General features: G+C 33.4%; 1 protein-coding gene across 4 annotated transcripts in view; it reads right to left on the bottom strand.

Moving 5' to 3' along the window:
- Positions 1-1686: 1686 nt before the first annotated feature.
- The window catches only part of SMC5 (structural maintenance of chromosomes 5), a 135617-nt gene continuing 114923 nt past the window's right edge, over positions 1687-22380 (bottom strand). For 2 of the 4 annotated variants that reach the window (XM_077148414.1, XM_077148411.1), the window contains 10 exons: positions 21719-21842; positions 21148-21270; positions 10276-10401; positions 7410-7454; positions 6850-6945; positions 6312-6416; positions 5973-6092; positions 3274-3453; positions 3093-3188; positions 1687-1961 (listed from right to left, as the gene is read on the bottom strand). In XM_077148414.1, coding sequence (XP_077004529.1) covers positions 1818-1961; positions 3093-3188; positions 3274-3453; positions 5973-6092; positions 6312-6416; positions 6850-6945; positions 7410-7454; positions 10276-10401; positions 21148-21270; positions 21719-21842 — 1159 coding nt within the window. In that variant the 3' untranslated portion in view covers positions 1687-1817. Of the gene's footprint in view, positions 1962-2101; positions 2339-3092; positions 3189-3273; positions 3454-5972; positions 6093-6311; positions 6417-6849; positions 6946-7409; positions 7455-10275; positions 10402-21147; positions 21271-21718; positions 21843-22380 lie in introns of all 4 variants that reach the window. The other 2 variants (XR_013170486.1, XM_077148412.1) reach the window with 2 other exon arrangements.

Here is a 22380-nt window from a genome sequence, read left to right as displayed (position 1 = left end):
ATAATATGTGAAGTTGTAAGTGGCTTAGTCCATACTTCCTAGACTTAGTATTCTTTTTTAAAAATTTAAATGGTACATAATTTATCCTTCATAGTTCAAAATTTCAATGTAAAACCAAATACTAACTTTGTCAAGTAGAGAAACATAAATACTTACAAACAAGGTATGGAATAATTGTTGGCATATGTACTGAAATGAAATTGACCATTTTATCCTCAAACATATGTCACCTCCAAGCTTCTTTTCCTCATTGATATTTATGTGGCAGGAATAAGATGATAGGCACTAGCTTAGACAATAAACAAACTACACCAAACACATATATAGATATTTTGGTGGAAAATAAAGCTACAACAAAAAAAATTTGGCAACAACATTCATTTAGTAATGTGTTACCAAGTTTTTCAATGTTTATATGACTTATTCACTCTGGTAAAAATGTCATTTAACAATATTTTCATAGTTTATGCATTAGCTTTAGTTTAAAAGGGGGAAGGCCCCTTCTTTTTTTTTAACAGAGAAAAAAATACCTTGTTAAAGAGAAACCGTCTAAGTGAGAAGACATAAACTTACTATTCATTAATTTTTGGCCTAATGTAAAATTTCAATGGCTATTTAAGAATCTGGAAAACTGAACTGAGTGCAATTCTTCAATTCTTTCAGGCTGGTAAGAAGAAAATACACTTTTGTCATTGCCAGCACAGAGCCACTATTCAAAAACATGTACTTGGATCATTATCTTACAAGATTAATAGAATTTGGTTGGTACTGTTAATTATTATAACTCAGAGATAAACAAATGATTTTATCATCTACTTCTTTTGTGCTGAAAGAAAATAGTTTAAAACAGATTTTCTTAAAACCAACACTGAAGGAAGTACCTATAGGTTTTAACTACATTATGGTTTTAAACAAATCAATATTTTTCCTTACTCTTTACATAACACTGAGAAATTTCAAATATAAACTGTAAAAACCAGCATATGAAATCTTAAGAAAAATCTTACTAAAAATTATTATAAAAATGTTTAGAAAATTATGATGTAAAATACAATTAACTTTAAATTAAAAAAAAAATGCACATATACATTTTCTTTAAAAAGCTTTGTCACCTGATTTGATTCTTTGTCAATCTTCTGTGTGCAATCTGCATCATCTTATGGCATTTCAAAGAAGTCCTGTTACCATTTTTGAACCTCAGTGCTTCTTTTTCCTTTGAAATACCAATATAATTATAGCATCAAGTTTCATAAAACCATTTTTCTTTAAATGCAATTTCCTAGCGGAGAGAAGGTAATCCTTTCTAATAAGAAAATGAATAGATTTATCATAAATTATTACTATATATTTAAGACTAGAAATTTCCATATCAAGTTTTAAAAATTTAAAGTAACACTGGGAGAAAACTATGACTTAAGCTCTAGAGACATCTTCATCATTAAAGTTTCTCTGCAATTAAAGCTCAAGGGTTACCATGCCAACTAAACTTGTTGTGATTGATAACTCCTTCCATTGTACCTTCCATTGTACCTTTATTTACTATTTTGATTTGCAATAGTAAATAAATACCTTTTAACATGGGAATTCAATGGCAGCCAGATGGTAAGGGGACAAGTTCAACCTAGACTGAAAAAGACTTAATTTTTACTATCAAATGATGTTCCAGAGAAAGAGGCTACTACAGTCTCCAGTTCATTAATCCACTTGTATTTAAAAGTAGGGTTCCAAAAATATCTTTTAGTTTTAATGAATCTCCTAACTTTTATTCAGTTAAAAACAGAATGTCACAGAAAATTCCAAGTCCCCAACTTTTGCTTCTATTGAGAAGGCTGAGCGAATGTAATGCGGCGCCGCCGTCTTTGGAAAGCCTTTAAATTCCATCTGTTTGGTTCCAGCATATAAGGACCATTATAAACGAACAATACTGTCATCTTTTCAGAGTAAGGAAGATTTTGCAGGAGCTGTAAGTGTCAAAACAGACAAACTGTCATATAACATTACACATTAAGAAGTAAGATTTTCCAACCTTACATGGGCACAAACATCTTATTTGTAATATTAACAGAACTCTCATCAAACTCTCAAATGACTTAACATACACCTTGCCAGGTGGAGATCCTCATCTGAATTAGCATATCTGAAATCTGGCCTGATGAATAATCAACATGCTTGGAAGCCCTCTACACCCTTGGGCCAACTGGAATCATATAACTTCCAAGGTAGGCCATGGAGAAGAGTAAATCCTCTAGAGTTTCCCAGTATAGATATTTTTACTCATTTATCTGCAAACACATTCCAAGCAACTTCTGAGGTCACGCACAGTGATAGATTTGGTACCCTGAAATAAAAGATGGTTTGGGTTATAGGACAAGGTGTTTTTGGTAAGCAATAGGGTTATTCATGGACTTTGTCTATTCCACAGAACATCTGCAAAAGAACACTATTACTATTCAATAAAACCTGAATTTAGGATGAGCTCTCCAATGAAAATTTTCAGAACGTTCAATTAAAGAAAATATCTAAATATAGTAAATCTTTGAGAACAACAGTTTTATAATTTACTCACAGCACTAGATGTAATAAAAGAAACTTTCCCATTGCAATAGTTCTAGTTTAGGAAAATTCTTTTAAAGATAATTACATTTTTATCAAAGTCAATCTGAGGGTGGAGGATACTGATGTTGTTATCTCTGGGCCAGTGGTGAATAAAGAGGAATGGTGGTGTGTACCAAGACAGGTCTTTCCAGAGAAATGGAGAGAGACAGAGCTCTATGGTTTGCATTTCCTAGTTACTGTTTAGCACTAAAGGAGGAACTGTTCTAGAAGAGGATTAAGTGCCAAAGGGCAAGGAGGATATTGGCTCTAGAACATAATGATATGCCTCTTACATGTCTTCCCCTGATGAGGTTTCTGATTAAGTTATGTTATTGGAACTTATCCTCTTTATTAATACAAATATTACTGTAATGTTTTTCGTTCCCTTTTTGGGAATATTTCAGCTCATATTTACAGATCTGGTCAAAATCTACCACAAGATTAGGTCACAGAGGACTTCTGAATATATAAGCATTTTTAGGCTATGCATTACCTACCTTTGGTGTAATGAAGAAGTACTGGGATGTATTTTCTTTACAGGCAGTATTAACAACCATTTCAAACACTCTCCGTTCATTAATTGGGTCCATTCCCTTATCAATGACAATAAAAATAATGATTACCTTTTTTATCTATCACATATTACATAATACCCAAGTAAAAGTACAATCACCATACCTGATTGATTTCATCAACTACTCTGAATGGACATCTATTAAGCTCCTGAAGTGCCATCAAGTATAACATGGTAGAAACACTTCTTTCACCTCCACTTTGATGATGAGGAGTTAATTCATGCAGTTGAGTACTACTGCGAAACTTGACTCTAATTCTAATTCCATATTTATCATAGTCTTCCTAAAAAACATTAAAAAGATAATTAAAGATGACAGTTTTTTCTGGTAATTTCATACTATCAATTGAAAATATACCGAAGAAATCAATTTTAATAGTAAAAACCAAAATTTAGTGTACTTGTTTAAAAGTAAAACAACAAAACATTAAAGAACAAGTTGTTGTCAAAGAGCTTTAGATAAGGAAAATATTCAGATTAAGAAAGTAACTTTTTTTCCTCCTCTCATACTTTTCTTTTCAAATTTAGTAGACTTTCCCTAGGGTTTTCAGAGATTACTAAGTGAAGAAGAATCCTGTCACCAAAAGACACTATTCTAGTTCTAAATTGATAGGTTTTAAGATACAAGTGAAAGTAATTTGGACACAAGGGAGAGGGTCATGCCATTTTCTGCTAGAGACATAGCTGTGTATGCCAAGAGCCCTCATGACTTTATTTCTTTAGCTGGTTAAGAATAAAATACATAGGGTCTATATGCATACTTTGAAAAATTATTCATAATATGTATGTGTATATATACACAAAACTTAGGAAAAAACCTGGCATGTCCTAGGTGCTCAATAAATATTTAACTTATAGTCTTCTGAAAATTACAGTCTTCTTGCCCAAACTAAGACTTCTATACCGTTCATATCAATGTCATTTTTAGGTCAGTCTGGTTCAGCTTACCTTAAAAATAAAATACATAACTACTAAGTAAAGGTTACTTATTTAATAAATAGAGCCTTAAGGTCTAAGACGGTGCTGACCAAGAGAGAAAGAATGAAAGCCACATATGTAATTTAAAATTTTCTAATAGCCACACTAAAAAGAAAGCAAAAAGATAAAGGTTAAAATTAATTTTAACATCTTATTTAAACTAGCATATCCAAAATATTTTCATTTCGATATGTAATCAATATGAAATATTATTCTTTGTTTAATACTAAGTCTTTGTAATCTGGTATGTATTATAGTTACAGCACATTTTCTATGATTCAAGTGCTCAATATAAAGGCTAATGGCTACTATAATGGACAGCACAGGCCCAAGATTGAATTTATGGATAAGAAGTTTACATTTTTGTAAAAGTTCTTACTGCTAAAGATTGTGATAGGCTATCAAATTTTAGAAATATCAATTTCAATCTGTATACCCCTCAAAAAACAAATAAATGACAGCAATGAATTTGCAATAGTTTTAATCCCAAGGTTTACTTTGTAACTTTCATCAGATTTCTTCCACAATAACTTTCTTAACTATGTGTTTTCTTAACTACACCAGCTTTGATTATGACAGCTTTGCTTTTGGCTCTGCCAACCTTGCTGTGCTCTTTCTGCCCCATTCTAGCTTCCTCCATTTCAATGGAAGCCTTGGCTAATGAAGACCCAAAACCATGACTGGGGAGCCCAGAACAGGCATTCCAGGGAGGAAGCTGAAAAGAGGTAAGAATGTCTATTTTCCATTAAAATAATCTGCAATTACTTATTAAAAATACTATTAAAAATCAAAGGTAATGTCTATTTTCCATTAAAGTTTAGTTTTTACAAAAGATTTCAGTTTGCTTATTTGTAAAGCATGGTCAGTAGGAGTGTTGTGAGGATTAAACAAGATAACACAGTTATAAGTGCTTAGCAGAGTGTCCGGGTACACAGGAACAATATTATACATTAATTATTATTACTGCAATGTCCCTTACTTCTAACAAGTCCAAAAACTGCATAGATGACGATTTTATAAAAGCAGGTCTAGTTCTCACTAGAATTTAAAAGTGAAATGATGTTTCCTCCACTAAATAGCTGAGTTATGGGACAAAGATGCTATCTTGCTTTACATTTCTGTATGAAACTAAAATGCAAAACTTTAAGTTGTGAAAGAAAATGAATACTTTCTTTATTGTCTTTAATACTTTCTTATTTTTTAAAAAACCTTTTATGTCTAATATATGCAAAATCAGAAAGAAAACTAAAATGAGTCCAATGGACTATCAACCAGCCTCAACTATGACCAATACATGGTTTCATCTATATATCCCCAACTACTCCCTGTTCCCATATATTCTGAAGCAAATACCAGCTCACCTCTACCTATTTAAAGAAAAATTAACTTTACACTAAAATGTAATGCATGAATTTCTTTCAAATTAGTAGCAAACTTCCAAACACCTTCATTATTATGAAATTCCTTTAAATTCTTGATCAAAAGGAAAGCCTGATATATACTATATTTCAGTTATTTTTGCCAACTTGTTCATGATTCTTCTAACTTGGGCAGTGGTAGATTTATAAAGCAATGTATTTGCTTATCAAAGCTGAAAAACCATTATTCAGACCAAATATAAGAAAGAGTTAGGTAGTAATCATTAATCTCAAAGGTCACTGAAAAAAATGAACCCTGATAGAATCCCTTAAGTGGCCTTTCCTTTGAACAACTTTTTAGTAGGCAAAAATTTTCATAGATATAACACTAAAGTAAACAATTTATATTACTTACAGCAGATAATTAAAATTACTTGCCAAGGAACATATTTCAAATGCAATTTTACCTCATTTTCTGTGTGGAGATCAACTTCACCAGCACACTGCATGGAACTAAAAAAATTGCTGAATTTTTCATTAATTTTTTCTACCAGCTCTTTTAAAGGATTAAGCCACCTTTCTTTTACCTACAATTGAAGGCAATGCAAAAAATACAATTTAAAAGAAGTATAATTACAATCAAACAAAACTTTACATAAAACAAATTTAGTATCAATTTGGCTATGAGAACACACAATGCACCATTCCTCTTAAAAGCCTATCATTTCATTTTAGATTATTCTACATCTCTGTACTTTTAATAGTAAACATATGATTAAAAAGAAAAGATAAAAAATAAACAATACCTGTGAAATGTTTTCCCTATATTTATCCAGCTCAACTTTCTTGCTCTTCAGTTCCTCAGTTAACTGTTCTATTTCTTCTTCTCTCTTTGTGTATTCTTCAACAACCTGGCAGGGGAAAAAAATTCTTTAAGATAAACCTACCAAATGAAATTACACAAAATTTGTATCAATTAAAACCTTAACTGAACATGCCAATTGTGTTGCATTGTTTGTATGCAATTAATTTATGTTCTTCTAACATACTGAATATCATTTTTCGTCCTTGAAAAAATACTAAATATTGCAGTATTTCAGGTTACCCCAACTATTCTTTTTATAAAGAAAAGGCACAGAACACTGTGTTCCTTAGGAAGAATCTATTTAAAATTCTAATAGATTCAGAATCTGGCATTTAAAGCACATTGTTCCTGCTGTCTAGCTTATTATTACCAGGAGCTCTGGTACAGAGTGGGAGGCAAGTACTGCAGAGAAGTGTGTGAGAGTATGTAGGGTGGGGGTAGTGGTGGCTGCAGAATGGGAATAGGGAAGAGAGACATACTGTAGGATTCAGGCCTGTGAAGCAAGAAGCTCTTGATCTTTCTTCAGTTAATAAAGCGTCAATTTCATCCAGTGTGTTTGGGAGATCTTGGAAAGCCTGAAGGAGAAAAAAAATGTTCACCCTTATAAGAGGGCACTGTGGAAATAGTTAAAATAGTTATAAGAAAAATAATCTGCTGAATAATTACTATGTGTTCAACAGCATGCTGGCATACAACAAGGATACAAAGAATTATTATAAATAGGGTTTTTTTTTTGCCTTTAAAAAACTTACACTTTTAAAAGAAAATAATGTATATACTTAATAACACTTGATAACACCTTAAGACAATGTATTGATGTTGAGTATTAAAATAAGCAGTACATATCATATAGGCTATGGGAATTTAAAGAAAAGAAGTATCAGTTCATGCTACAGGAGAGTTAAGAGAATTCAGAGGCCCAGAATTCACCTCTGGACCTTAAAGCAAAAAAAAAAAAAAAAAAAAAAAAAAAATGGCTAGAGAAAATCAGGGAAGAGGGGAGGATAGAATTTTGGAAAAAAGAATGAGCACTGCATACCATAGGGGGTGAGGAGTTGTGTCCATTTGGAATGGTGGGTACTTGCTGAATTGGTAGAATGGGTCCAGAATATGTGGGGCATTGAAAGAGAGCAAGAAGTTAGAACTTTATACTGTACTTATAAAGAACTACAAAAGCATCCTAAGAATCCAATTATTTTCACAGAAGAATTTCACCATAATATTATCTCTGAGTCCAGGCCACAGAGACAAATTAGAACAAATACTTTCCTGTGAAGAGGCAAGCAGTATATTGTTTTGCTTATCAGCACAACCTGCAAAGTCCATATACTACAAGAAACAAAATGAGTCTGGAAATCCTGAAATAGAACCTGAAGCATTACAACTTATTCCTCATTTTGGCTTTATGCTTTAGAAAGCAGTTCAGATATTTGGTAGTATGTTTTGTTGAATCTCTTAACTTCTCCACTGAACCCAACATTTACATGATGTCTCCACTTGACTCTACTATGTGTCTTAAATTTAAGTGAAACAGAAATCTTTATTTCATTCACCTTACCCACACCCCTTTGAGCAAATCTGTTTCTCCTTTAGTCTTCCCCATCTCAGTAAATAGCATCATTATTTGTTAAGGTATAAAATTTAGGAGTTCTCTCTTACCCTTTCCTTCAAGTCCACAAGCAGGTCCTGCTGGCTCTATCACTAAAAGACATCCCAGATCTGTCAACTTTTTTCTCTCTACATTGCTACCACCCTAATGCAAGCCATTTTAATTTCTTGCATGGCTCAAACCAATAACCTTCTAAATGCTCACTATGCTCCCATTCTTTTATTCTGACTCTACTCTCCCACAACAGCTGCAGTGCTCTTGTATAAACTGTAATTAGTCACATCACTCGTCTGTTTAAAATCCTCCAGTGGATTATTCCATCTCAAAAAGAATACAACCCAAAGTCCTTCTAGGGTCTATGATCTGTCTTCTGCCTACCTCTCTGCTTGGATTACAATTTTTTTTTTTATATCACCATTGAGTCTTCTATTCCCAAACATGCCAAATATACTTCTGTCTCAGGGGCTTTGAACAAGCTGATTTCTCTGCCTGGAATTCTCTTTCTTCAAAACTTCACATGGGTACAATGGTGGATTAGTGGCAGAATTCTTGCCTGCCATGCCAGAGACCCGGGTTTGATTCCCGGAGCCTGCCCATGCAAAACAACAACAACAACAAATACCCAAAACAAAACAACTTCATATGGTTAATTTCTTTTCTGCATTCAGGACTCATCTAAAATAGCATCCTCTCAAAGGCCTGACCAACCTCCCAACCCTCTAACTCTATCCCCTTACCTTGTTTTATTTTTCTTCCTAGCATTTCTCACTGACATCATTTCTTGGCTGATTAATTTTTTTTGTCTGCCCCACCCTTCATACTAGATTGCAAGCTTTAGTTGAGAAGAAAGTATATCTGTCATGTTCAATACCTGATACATAACAGGCAATCAGTACATTTTAAATGAATTAATAGATGAATTATCTTCTAATTTTGTTCCTTTCAAAAACAGTGATTTATTAAGGGCAGAATCACTGCTACTTTCTGAAAGAAAAAAATCAGTACAAACATTCTACTACTATTTATTTCATGATAGCGCAATGTATTTTGGAGATGTTCAGATATATTTTTAGAAACAAACTCTTAACTTGTTTTACAAGTATCTACAAAATTTCTACTTTGTATCCAAGGAATCACATTCATTCTTTGTGGTCTCTGTGCCTGACATTATAGAATCAAACCTTCAGGGATTTGAAAAGTATAATCCAAATGAGTCATTTTCCAGTTCTGCTTTATATATTTCATAGATATTTCATTATCCATTGATAAAACTAAAATTTGAAATTAAGTATAAAAAGAGCCATATAAATATCAGATTTTAAAAATGCATTTTCTATCTATCTTATTTCATTCTGACATTATTCTGAGAGAGCAGGTATGTAAGGCAAGGTGTCATCCCCACTTACTGGATAAAGCCTAGAGTCACAGGGCTACATAATGGTGAAACTTGGACTAAAGGGAAGGGCAGCATTTCCACATTTTTACCAACTCATGAAATAAAAACATAAAATAGAATGGGGTGGGCGGGCCACAGTGGCTAACAGCAGGCAGAGTTCTGGCCTGCCATGCTGGAGACCTGGGTTTGATTTCCAGTGCCTGACAATGAAAAAAATAAAACAGAATGGGGTGCATGGGTGGTTCAGTGGTAGAATGCTTGCCTTCCACATAGGAGACCTGGGTTCAATTCCTAGACCATGCAATTTCACCCCCTACCCCCACCTCCCCCAAAAAAGAATAGAAATAAGAAAAGGTTCTTTATCCTTTCCTTACTGACAGATGTTTACTCCAAAGGTTCAGCTCCATTAACCCTAATTAAACATCCCAATTTCCAGGAAAATATTGCGCATACCAACCACCTTTTGTTTTTATAAATATCAATGCCAGTTTCAGTTTCGTGCTTACCAATTACTGGTACTACACTTCCATAAAAATCTACATCCCACCCTCTGATTCTACTCCTTAAAGGCAGGTTGGAGGAGAAAATCCCAGTTTTGTTGGAAGAATGAATGTTATGGTACCAATAATTCTGTAAGCTAATACCCATGTTTTAAGAAGTCTGGTACTATGCAATAAGACTGATTGTTGCCCCAAGTCTGAGTACAGTAGGAAAATAATCTATTAAGTGAAATTATTCTATGTGTACATTTAGTTTTAAAATGGGGGAAGAAATGCCATGTTTTTCATGGTATATCATGTTTTCCATGGTCTGTTACAATGCCTAACACACAAGTTTTAAAAATAATGTGTATATTAAATATGGTAACTGCAGCAATGTATATATATATTTTATACTTACTGTCTGATATTCTTGAGGAACAGTCTGCTCTGCACCGAGGTTACATACTTGCCTAGCTCTCTTCATAAGTTCCTTGCATTTCTGTAATAGTCTCTGTCTACTTTCATCCAACTCAATGAAATTTTGCTATTACAAGAAAAAGAAATATTTTGAAAATTTGAAAGTTACCATTAAATCAGAGGGCTGTTTTATAAACCACATTATATCAAGTTATTGGATTTTGATTATTATATACAAATCATCTGAAATAACATCTTAAATCATAACTGCTTTTATTGTAAAGGTTAAATTTGACTTTAAAATATCAGCACAGTAATAATCTGGCATTTCTCTAATTCATAAGAACTCTGAAATTTAAATTTGTCTTTTTTTGAATTAGTTTATATTATATATAATCACACACTAATAAAATTTGAAATACATGTACATAGGTTTCATATCAGATAACTCAGCACTCAAATGTAGGTAGTGTCTTTATATTAGGTTATTATATATATATGTATTATATTAGGTAATGAGCATAGAACGCTGAATAGGGACAAAGATTCATAAAATCATTAACATAACAGAAATGGCCACTATTTATTGAATGTTTATTACATGTATGCCCTTGGCTAGATGCTTCACATACATTATTCCATTTATTTCTACCCTAACTCTTTACAGTAATATATCCCCATTTTGCACATTTAAACCAACAACAACTAAAACAGGACTAGAAAAATTAAGCAACCTGTCCAAGCTCACACATCTAGAAAGACATTGTTGGGATTCATATCCATGTCTCCTTACAGAGCACATTCTCTACTCATCATAGCATGATGCATCTTAGACAGGACTGGAAAGAATGAGACAAAGCAAGTGTGTGGGTGGTGGAGGTGGAGATGCAGGAAGGTTAGAATGGTCATTGTAGAAGCTATGACAACTGCTTAAAAATCAATCTTATATAAGAAATTAGAAAAAGGGAAGCAGCAAAAGACATTCTAAGGACGGGTGATTATGACTACAAAGGAATGGATGCCTCAAAGAGCCCCTTATTTAGGAATAAGTAATCTGATATGATTAGATGAGAGGTATCTGTAGGGCTGTAAAAGATAAAAGTGGCTACAGCACAATAAACAAATTATTTAGAAACAAATGAACAAAAGATAAGTGTCAAAGTGGGCAAGGGTCAGATGGCAAAAGTTTCATGTATAATGAGGAAGACATCTAATTTACTGAATGCCTTCTATGAACCAAGCACTGTTATGACCACTATCCTATATGTTCATTAAACATATGCTACAATCTCAAAGAAAGGAATCTCATCTTTTAGGTGTAGCTTAGAAATATTAAGTCATTTGCCAAAGGTTATGGAACTAGGGTAACTGTTCTGAGAAAGAAAAAATGTCTAACTGGCTCTTTCTATTAAGCTTCAAAGTTTGAACTACATAAAAAAAACCAGTATAGTGAGAAGGTAAGGAAAGATTGTTAGAACAGTATTGCTACATCAGTCACACCCTAGATCTATTCAAATAGCATCTGAGGCTGAGGCCTAGACATATGTATTATTAATGAGATAATCTGGTAATTTTTATGCATACCTGCTAAATATATACTACATAAAACTGAAAATACAAACAAACCCTTATACCAATCATTTAGTCCTATGATTTTCTTGAACGAATTGTTCAGTCCCTACATCATGAGAGAAAGAAAATGCTAAAGACTATGAGTCACCACACCCAACTCTGCTTTATAAGGCCCATCTAGGGCCCCGTTTAGTCAGGCAAATATAAAACAAGGAACAGGTAAACAGAAACCAAATACTTCTAATGTCGTCTACTCCTGCTTTCTATTTCTTTGGACTTTGCTAAAATGAAGTATTAGAACATCATGGAAAAGAAATATCCTTGAGCTGATTATTTGGAGCTCTAGACAACACAAACTTGTTCAGTAGTAAGTAGCATTCTGTTTGGTGGTATATGTCTAATAAAATCTTCATTTGAGAAAAATGCTCTTTCTGTAAATACATGTTTGTGACATACCTATTCAAATAGCACCTGGGTTTCTTTTACAGTTCCTGCCGATTTTTTCCTCCTTTTTCCTCCCTCTTGGGGAAAGGGAGTACAATTATGTAAGATAATGTTGTAAAGTCAAGCTAGAGAAAAAGGTTATATTTACATTTCTGCTTATGGTTTAACTTAAACAGTTAATAGAGAACAGAAAATATTCCATTTGTATAAGAAATAGGTGGCAAAACTAAAATATACCTCAACAACATTTTAGAAAATGCTAGTTTGTAGGTATCTACTCTAGAGGAAAATAATAATTATTAACTCTTCTCTGAAATCCTTTTTGAAAAAATTCCACTGTCAACGAAAGGTGTACAGAAATACCTTGACATTTGAAAAAAAAAAAAAAACAGGAAAAACTTTTCTAAGGGATCCCTCTAGTGGAACAAATAGGAATTATTAACAGAATTTCTTATAATAGCATGTTGTACATAAAATTATTTAATACAGTAAATATTTTATTTAACAATTCATTAAAGTAAGAGTAGAATAATATAAAAACCGTTTCTGTATGAAAAAAATTAAACTAGGTGTTAGGTACTTACTAAAACAGCTAAAAATTAACTCATTTATTCCTTATATAAGCATCAAATTTCATTCCAACTTAACTGATTTGAAATTCAAATACTAACTATAAATCTTGATACAATATCAGAATTTGAAGTATTTGAATAAATACTTAAGAATTTGAAAATAATTCATCATTTTGTTTTCTTAATATGAACTTTAATTTGAAATTTAGGTATCAGGGATCTCAAATTGGCTTTTAAAACTCGCTATTACAAATTCTATTTTAATCAATCCAATTATAGACCATGCTGTAATAAAAATATTATTTAGTTGTCAAAAGATTTTTCCTAAATTTATATACACATAATCATTGAGTAAAAAATGTCTCCTCTGAAAATTCAGTTCTCTGTGGGAGAATGGTAAGCAGGTAGGCAGAAAAGATAAAGTTGGATGAAAAGCATAGAATTATTCCTTCAGTAATTAGATACACAAAATCTTAAATTTCCAATTCTTAAAACTAATATTAATTCGGATGCAAATCTATCCTTTTTAAGGAAACACTGGCTTCATGCTCTGAAGCATGCTAAGCACCTTGATGTAAATTATTAAATTTAATATCACAATATCCCTACAAGTTATATAAGTATTATAATGCTGCTGGCTATAAATAAAGATAAGCTTAGAGTGGTCAGAAAACCTGCTCTAGGTGAAAAAACCAAGTCATAGGTAGATCTGTTCACCTCCGTATTTGGATTCACACACAGCTTACTAACTTGATCTAAAAATATTCCAAAATTCTCAAACTGAGGCCCACAAACCGTTTGCCTTTCTCTGGAGATGTTTTATAGGACTGCAACCATGTTCTCCTTTTTGCCTTCCAAAAATATGAGGAAGTATGATGGTTAGCTAATTCTAATTTCCATCACAAATTCAATCCCCATGGAAAGTGTGTATGAGTCTACTTTTGAGAACTTGTTTTTGTGTTAAGAGTAAAGGACAAAACCAGAAGTGGTAGTAATATAATGGCTCCTTAGTATAATCCCATGTGTACAAATGGACAAGAAACAAAAAATTCCTCCTTGGTTCAGATGAAGTAGGACAGAAGAAGAACAGGTGGGATTATGTGTAGGTAAATGATAGCACACATGAGAAGAAAAGCAAGTATAAGAGAGACTGAAATACTACATTCCTACTCTCCCATATATTCTTTCACTTATCATTCTTGACTATTTAAAATGTATAGCTAGTGACTGTGGTCAGTCAGTAACAAACATTCAATGAGAGACATAAAAAAGATGGGTCACTCTCTTCAAAATTCTTTAACAGAGTTGGTAAAATAATTATAAATAAAATGCAATGAAGAAACTTCCAAGTCAACATATGAATAAGGAAGACAGAATGGTGCAAAATAAGGTCAGTGTGGTAGTTAGATTCAGTTGTCAACTTGGCCAGGTGAACGTACCTAGTTTTGTTGCTGCGGACATGAGCCAATGGTACGTGAATCTCATTTGTTGCTAATTACCTCTGCAGTTGGTTAGGAGGCGTGTCTGCTGCAATGAATGACGTTTGACTTAATTGGCTGGTGCTTAAATGAGAGAGCACAACGTAGCACAGCCTAAGCAGCTCCGCATTCCTCATCTCAGCCCAGGCCTTTGGAGATGCAGAAAGAAGTCACCCCGGGGAAAGTTGTTGGAACCCAGGAGCCTGGAGAGAAGGCCAGCAGAGACCATCCTGTGCCTTCCCACGTAAGAAAGAACCCCAGTGGAAAGTTAGCTGCCTTTCCTCTGAAGAGCTAACAAAATAAATCCCCTTTTATTAAAAGCCAATCCATCTCTGGTGTGTTGCATTCCGGCAGCTTGCAAACTAAAATAGTCAGGGTCTGTATCACATAAAATTAGTATGTAAAACTGTGTGTGTGTGTGTGTATGTGTGTAGCGGTGTTCTAGTTTTGAAAGGAGCAATAGACTTGGACTGGCAAAGGTGTGGGGAAACAATATGGGAAAGGTACAGAGGTAACAGTAAGCAATGGCAAGAAGGTTACAATGTAATAACCAAGCATGATAAAGAAGACTGGGAGTTGGGCATTGACACTAGACTGCTGCAGAGATTTGGATCATGTAAAATAAAGAACAGAAAATCACTGCAGCAGAATATATTAAAAGGACGAATGAGAACAATTTTTCTGGCAGGTAAATGAGTACAAAATTGGCAAAAAGCAAGGTCACGTATGGCCACAGCAATTAGGTTTCACAGTTCTAGATTTGGGTGGTAATTAAAGGCTGAATTGGGCAAAGGACAGGGTAGGAGGAACAAGGACCAAAAGAGAATTAAAATGTACTAAGCAGAGTTTTTCCAATTAACTTTCAAATTAAGCAAATGTGTTGGGAAATTATGCATTATTAAAATATAATCAAAACAATACATACTGAGTTAGTTTAGGGTTATTTGTGCTTTCTGGATAACAAAGATGAATATTCAATTACAAGATTTTTAATGTTAAATTCATTATAACATACTTTAGCTTAGGCACAGATGAAGTTGTTAAGAGGCTAAGAACTGATTTGGTACTGTTTCCAGGTAACAAAATCTAAAGGGACAAGAAGCTATAAAATAATCAGAGATTATTTCTATTGGCAGTATGATGTGGCCATCTTTGTTAAAAATAAACAAACAAACAAAAAAAACCCAACAATGATTCAAAGACTGAAAACCTCCTCCCAAGAAATATTCCTACCATCTAGAAACACAGCAGTCAGCTCTATTCAAAATATTAGTATTTCTGCTACTACAAACATAATTGATCATAAGAGAGCACTCTGTTTACACCTAATCTTAGTGCATCCATGTGAACTGCTGGAAGAGTAACTCTTACCATGTCAAAGTATGGGAGAGCACTTACTGCAAAACCATCGAGATTTAATACTTCATAAAACTTCAGGCACTAGGATCATATATTACATTGTGGTACTACATTTCAAGTTCCATATAGTATCTGCATGATATAAATCTCTACTGTAATACTTTTTCCTAGGCTAAACAACTGGGTTCATAAGTTCAATAGATGAGGTAACTTCAGCATGCATGGCCTCTAGAAGCATGGATGAGGCTCTCCTTCAGCAGCTAGTTTGGGTTCTATCTGGTTTAATTTGCTGGATACCTTGTACATATTCAGGATAACCCTTGATATCATTCCATCGCCCACCCTCTCCTTTTTTTCCCTTCTTTTTTAGTCAGGGAGGGGAGGGGAAAGAAATTTGGGGTACTTGAGCCCTCTTCCTTTGCTCAAGAACTAGCCAATCCTAGAATATCGAACTTGACCTTTGGTTCTCTGTGGCTATTTGTGTTTGTTTGATCCCAAGCTGTTCATCTACTGGCAAAATTCTTATTTTTCCAATTATTTCTAGCCATAAGCTTTTCCAGGAAGCTGGCTTCAGAATAAGGGAACGATTACACTACAATGATTTAACCTTTTCAGTCGTGTATGCAGTTTTTTAGTCTATATTTTCTAAAATTTCTACCTATATTTTCTAAGAATGCTATCTTAGTTCACCAGGGGTGTTAGGACAAATAACATACAATGGTTTTGACTTAAACAATCGGATTGTATTATCTCAGTTTGAGAGGCTACAAGTCCAAAATCAAGGTATCAACATTTGGCAATGTCTGGAAACATTTTGGTTGTCACAACTATGGAGGAGAGGGCACCTGCTACTGGCATCTAGCAGACAGAGGACAATGATGCTACTAACCATTGTACAGTACACAGGACAGCCCCCCATAAAAAGATTATTCTGGGCCAAGGTGTCAGTAGACCTGGGATAGAGAATCCCTGTTCTAGAGGATTAATCAGGTTGATATTTGGTTATTTGGCAAGAATATTTCATAGGTGGTATGTCCTTGCATTAGAATACACATAAATCATCTAGCTATCTTTCTGTGACAATAGCAGCTGATGTGAGTCATTCATTAACAGCTGCAAAGTGGTGATATTCTAATATTACTATTCCTTTCCATTTATTAGCTGGAATACTTCCTCAAAGTGTGTGGTCTGGAACTGTATGTACTCCAGAAAAACATACTCTTAAACCTAATCCATTACTGTGGATGTGATTCCATTTTAAGTAAGACTTTTTGATGAAGTTACTTCAGTTAAGGTGTGGCCCACCTCTTATCAGGATGAAATTCAAAGACAGAGAAAGCCATGGAAGCAAGAAGCTGGAAGCAACTAAACCCAGTAAGTCCAGAAGAGAAGGGAGAGACCAGCAGATGCTGCCATTTGCCTTGCCATGTGACAAGAATCCAGAATAGCTGGCAGCCATGTCAGGAAGAAAGCACTGCCTTGATTTGGACATTCTCAGCCTCCAAACTGTAAGTTTATAAGCTAATAAATTGCCATTGTTAATGCCAATGCTATTTTGCGGTCTCTGCTTTGACCAGCTTAGCAAACTTAAATCAAGAGAAACTATCATTTACTTATTTATCCTACTAGCTCATTCTTTTTCACAAGTTGGTTTTCTAACATTCTCCAGAGGTGACCAATAACTTCAATATTTTTGAATGTCTTTAATGAATTCGCAGATTTAGACATATTTAGTATGTTTCAATCCATTGTTTGTCTCCTCTTTGGCCAGAAGGAGGTCCTTCAAATTGGCTTGAGTCCTGTTGATACAACAGAGTAGTTTTTGATAACTTCTTTTTGCTTTCTGGTATGACAAAATGAACTAGGCTAATCTTGAACATTTCTTTCCCTAGACCTAGAAATTAGCCATTTCTTCAGTGGGCCACTTTAGTGAGAAATGGTATTAAAGTTTTTTTTTTTTTTTTTTTGCATGGGCAGGCACCGGGAATCAAAACCTGGGTCTCTAGCATGGCAGGCAAGAACTCTACCATGGCCCACCTGGAAATGGTATTTAAATACCACAATCTAGGTCTTTTAGTCAACAGAGCTAGGAAATACATATATTTTTTCTTTTAGAGAAAGTACATTATTAGTTCATTCTGATATTTTCAATGCAAATTGAAGATTTCAAGGTTTTTATTAGAGCCAAACAAGTTTTATTGTGCATTGTTTTATTATACTTTGCAAATACTGCATTTTTTACAAATTGAAGGTTTGTGGCAACCTTGCATTGAACAAGTCTATCAGTGCCATTTTTCCATCAGCGTGTCCTCACTTCATGCCTGTATCACATTTTAATTAAAGTATGTGTATATATATATATATATTTTTTTTTCATAATGCTACTGCTCATTTAAAAGACTATTTGGGGTAGCATAAACATAACTTTTATATGTACTGGGAAACAAATAATTCATGCAACTCACTTTATGGCAATATTTGCTTTACTTCAGTGGTTTAGAATCAAACTAGCAATATCTCCTAAGTATGCACATACTTATCTCACTTGTTCTATATTTGAATCTCTTTCATGTTGAAATTCATAGTTACTAATGATATTAACATAATAACTTATGTTTTATCCTTTAATATGACTTTTTAGAATAACACTACAAATATTAATAATAACATGACTGATTAAAAACAGTACAAAATTTTTTTTTTTTGCAATTCTTTTTGTCCTTAGAATCAAATTACTGTGCTTTACACGGAACAAAACACATTTCGTTTTTCTATGACTCTGTTAGTGGCACTCTGGAATTATTTTGGTTATTTTAGAAATAACATTAATCATCACCATGGATCCAACTGTCAGATTATCAGAACAGTTATCTGTATTTTGAACACATAAATTTTGAGGAGTTGTGAAATATTACAAGGAGATTCATGATTGACCCTTAACTAATAGGAGTTTTAAATATGTTGTTAAAATTTTGGATTGGACAGGTGAGGAAAACTGTGCTTGCCAAGCAAGAATTTCATTGTTAATTTTGTCTTTATTAAATGAACCTAAAGGTACAAAGTTACAGTTAAAGTTTGAATGCCTTTTTCTACTTCTGGTTGCTGATTTTTTACAATCCATTTTAGAGACTATATCTTTCAAAAACTTTTTAGCAAGGATATACTAAGCATTTGTATTTCATGAATAAGAGAATCAGAGGCCATGGATACTGACAGCTGATGTCTACTTTCTTCTATTTCCATGACTATATCTATTGTCTTATCTTGATTTATAAGCAAATCTACAAAAATAAATGTTTTGTGGTTTATCTAGGAATAATACAGAAAATACTGCTATTATTTTTGTGAAGAAAGTCCATTTTGTACAATTTATTTCAAGCTAAATAAAATGTGATTTTTGTTTTAAAAATTATTGTGCTTTAAAGTTACTTAGAAAGATTTGCTCTGTGAGGTAATGTTGCTAACTCAAAATACATAAATCATTTGTTTCATTTTACGTTTGCTATTTAATTTTGCTTGTAAAAAAAAAAATTTTGTTTCATTGGTAAAATGGCTGCATGGCTCCAAAGCAAGAAATGTTCTAGAAATGAGTGCAGCTTTTAACCTTGTCCTTTACTACTCCCTCCTCCCACTTTCCAACCTTTCTTGCAAAACGGCAACATAGTATAGATACTTTGCTTTTTCACCTAACAATATATGATAGATATATTGCCACAGGAGCATACTGAGATGTTCAAGCTTTCTTTTTATCTCTACTTTTCTGGTATACCTTTGTCCATCAACTTTTTATTTAACAATTTTATTGATGTATAATTTGCGAAACATACAATTGACATACTTATTTTAAGTGTACAATTCAGGGTTTGGGAGCAAATTTACAGGGCTGTGTAAACAATCTCATTTAACTATAACATTTCTATCCAAAAAGTTTCCTTGTGCTCATATCCTTTCATTTTCAACTTTTCTTTATTTTTCTGTTAGTGTACTTTTGTACACAGCACAGTGTTGAAATTTACTTTGAAAATCTTGTCCTTTTTATAGAGGAGTTATATCCATTTACACTTAATGATATGATTGATGTTTGGATTTAATTCTTGTCATTATTTTGACTTTTTTGTGTCACACACACACATAAAAAAATGTAATCTTTAGCTATATGGTGTTTCCCTGTCTTCTCCTCTCCCTCCTTCTTTGTATATCTTCTAATATATTTAGGAAGGCTTCTATTATTATTCTAACAGTTATCTTTGTGAAAACACCTCAACTAATATCCTTAGGTACTTACTATCTTTTTTGGGAAAGTCTTCTGATTCCCCATTATAGACAATATGGGAGTGGTAGTAACTTCTCCCTCAACAATTTCTCCCAAAGGATCTAATCTGAAGTAATATTCTTTTATTTCCAGATAGTACCTTCAAGATAATCAGTAAATATACTTTGCTAATACTATTTCCCTTCTGCCACTTTCAGAGAGTTGTGCCTTAGGTATACTGTCAGACATGTAACCACAGAGTAGGTATTTTTCTGTCTTCCTTACCCATCATAAAGTTTTAGTTCTTTCCCAGACCACTCCAGTACAATCCAACCTTTCAGGAGTCTACATAGCTGCCTCCCGATTTGGATTGCTCTTAAAGTGATTGCTGAGCTTTCTATAGCTAGTGGAACTTCCTCCCTTTAACAGGTGCGTATCTACTGGTGAGTTGATTTTTGGGTTCTCTGAGCCTCTCCTCTGCTTCTTGCCACATAGTAACTGATACCATGCTGGTCTTGATGCTGTTGCTGATTTGACCTGACTCTGTGGTCTTGTGGAATTCACAGAGTTACCCTGGCACTTCGTTATTTTGTACATGTTGTCCACTTTCGTTGTAGTTTGTTATGTTACCCTAATTGGTCTTTATTTTTGGGAAAAGATTTGCAGAGATTAAAAAACTATGTCACTCATTACCATCCTGCTTGCTAGCTCTTTTTTAGATTTAATTTAGCATACCACATTTTCCCCACAATATTTCAGTGTTTATCAGTTCAACACAAGATACATATATATATATGGAATATTAAATGTTATAAAACAATAATAATGAAATTATACACTAAGGCCATCTACAATTTACTTCATGGGATGTACAAACTATAATTAACACCATTAGTTGTTGCTTGGTGATGTAAGCAACTATAATTCATATGGGTTTAAAAAGTAGACACTGGACTCCGGTTTTCAGTGACTAAATCAGATACTCTGATTTCTCCTTTTTGATTATTTATTTAAATAACATGAAATGAATAGTACAAATGGCTTAAGTATTGCTCCCTCAGCTGCAGTATGCATCAAATTTGTAAATTAAGTAGCATATAATAACACGTTGCACAGTGAAAGTGACAATAGCCAATATATAATTTTCAAACTAGTCTGAGACTGGAACCCCAAAATAAAGGGATTAAAAATCTTACTTCTCTGAGACGTAGTTGTGAAGATGCAGCCATATAATCTGATTCTAATTTGTTCTTCTCTGAGATCACAGTAGTATTCTGAAGAATTAAATCTACTTTTTGTATATGCAATGAAGTACAAATCTAGGAACAAAAAAAAACCCCTAAGAGTTTAGTTTTTATGTTACCTATGTTTTAAAATGAAATTAATACAGTTTTTAACAACAAAAAATTATGAACCATGAATTAGTTAACATTCTCCAATGTGACTGACATCTTAATGATAATTCTTTTTAACTATTTCTTATAAAATAATTTTTAAAAAGATGTTCTCCTGTGTATTCCAGTCATCCAAAATACAATAATTTAGCCCAATGAGTGTTTAACCTATTTAATGACTTGTAACAGGAAATGTCAAGCAATGAAACAACCTGAAACTGATGAAAAAAATTTCGTTTAGTTAATTGTTAAAAACACAAAAACCCCTAATTTAGACTCCTTCCCCTTTCAAATAAAGCCCACAAATGATGTTACTATTTTGTCTTATCTATTCACTATAAGAAACATGACTCCAATCAAGAAAACGCCTTACCTTTATCAAGCTTGTTAATTCAGTAACAAGTTTTGCTTTTTGGACATTTATTTCTTTGATTTTAGTACTTGCTTTTCTCTCTTCCTCTTCAAGGTTGCAAGTATCTTGTTCCATCAGCTTTAAACTGTATGAATCACAAAATGATGTGGAAATTAGTTAAACACAAAGACTGAGCCCAAATTCTTAAGTCCCCTGTAGTTTTAAGAGCTATTTAGCATGATACAGAGATGTATAAAGTGCTAGCTCCTAGATTAAATAATCATTTTATGCCACTAATGAGCATTGTAACTCTGCACAAGTTACTCTTCTTAGCTTAAGTTTCCTCATTTGAGGAAAAAAATTGGAGATAATATTTCTACCATTTGGCTGTGGTAAAGATTAAAAAAGGTAATACACTTGGAATAGTGCCTGGCCTGTACTGATCAATAACTATTAGCTGTTATTATTATTGTTTACTCTGAAATAGTCTCTGTCCTTAAGGAGTTCAACTGGGGAGGTCTGATTAATAGATATAAAACAGAATGAAAAGGTAATGCAACAATCTTAAGTTAATATGACATGAAGACATGTCTCAGAGAAGCACAGAGATGAAGTGATAGATTTGTGTTGACACCGAAGTCCATGCTCACTACAACGTGTTGCCTCTAGGCAACCAGCAACAA

Source organism: Tamandua tetradactyla, chromosome 2 (genome assembly GCF_023851605.1).
Source record: "Tamandua tetradactyla isolate mTamTet1 chromosome 2, mTamTet1.pri, whole genome shotgun sequence".
In the NCBI taxonomy this organism is placed as follows: Eukaryota; Metazoa; Chordata; class Mammalia; order Pilosa; family Myrmecophagidae; genus Tamandua; species Tamandua tetradactyla.
The sequence above is the reverse complement of the archived record's forward strand: the minus strand, read 5'-3'. Positions and strand labels throughout refer to the sequence as shown.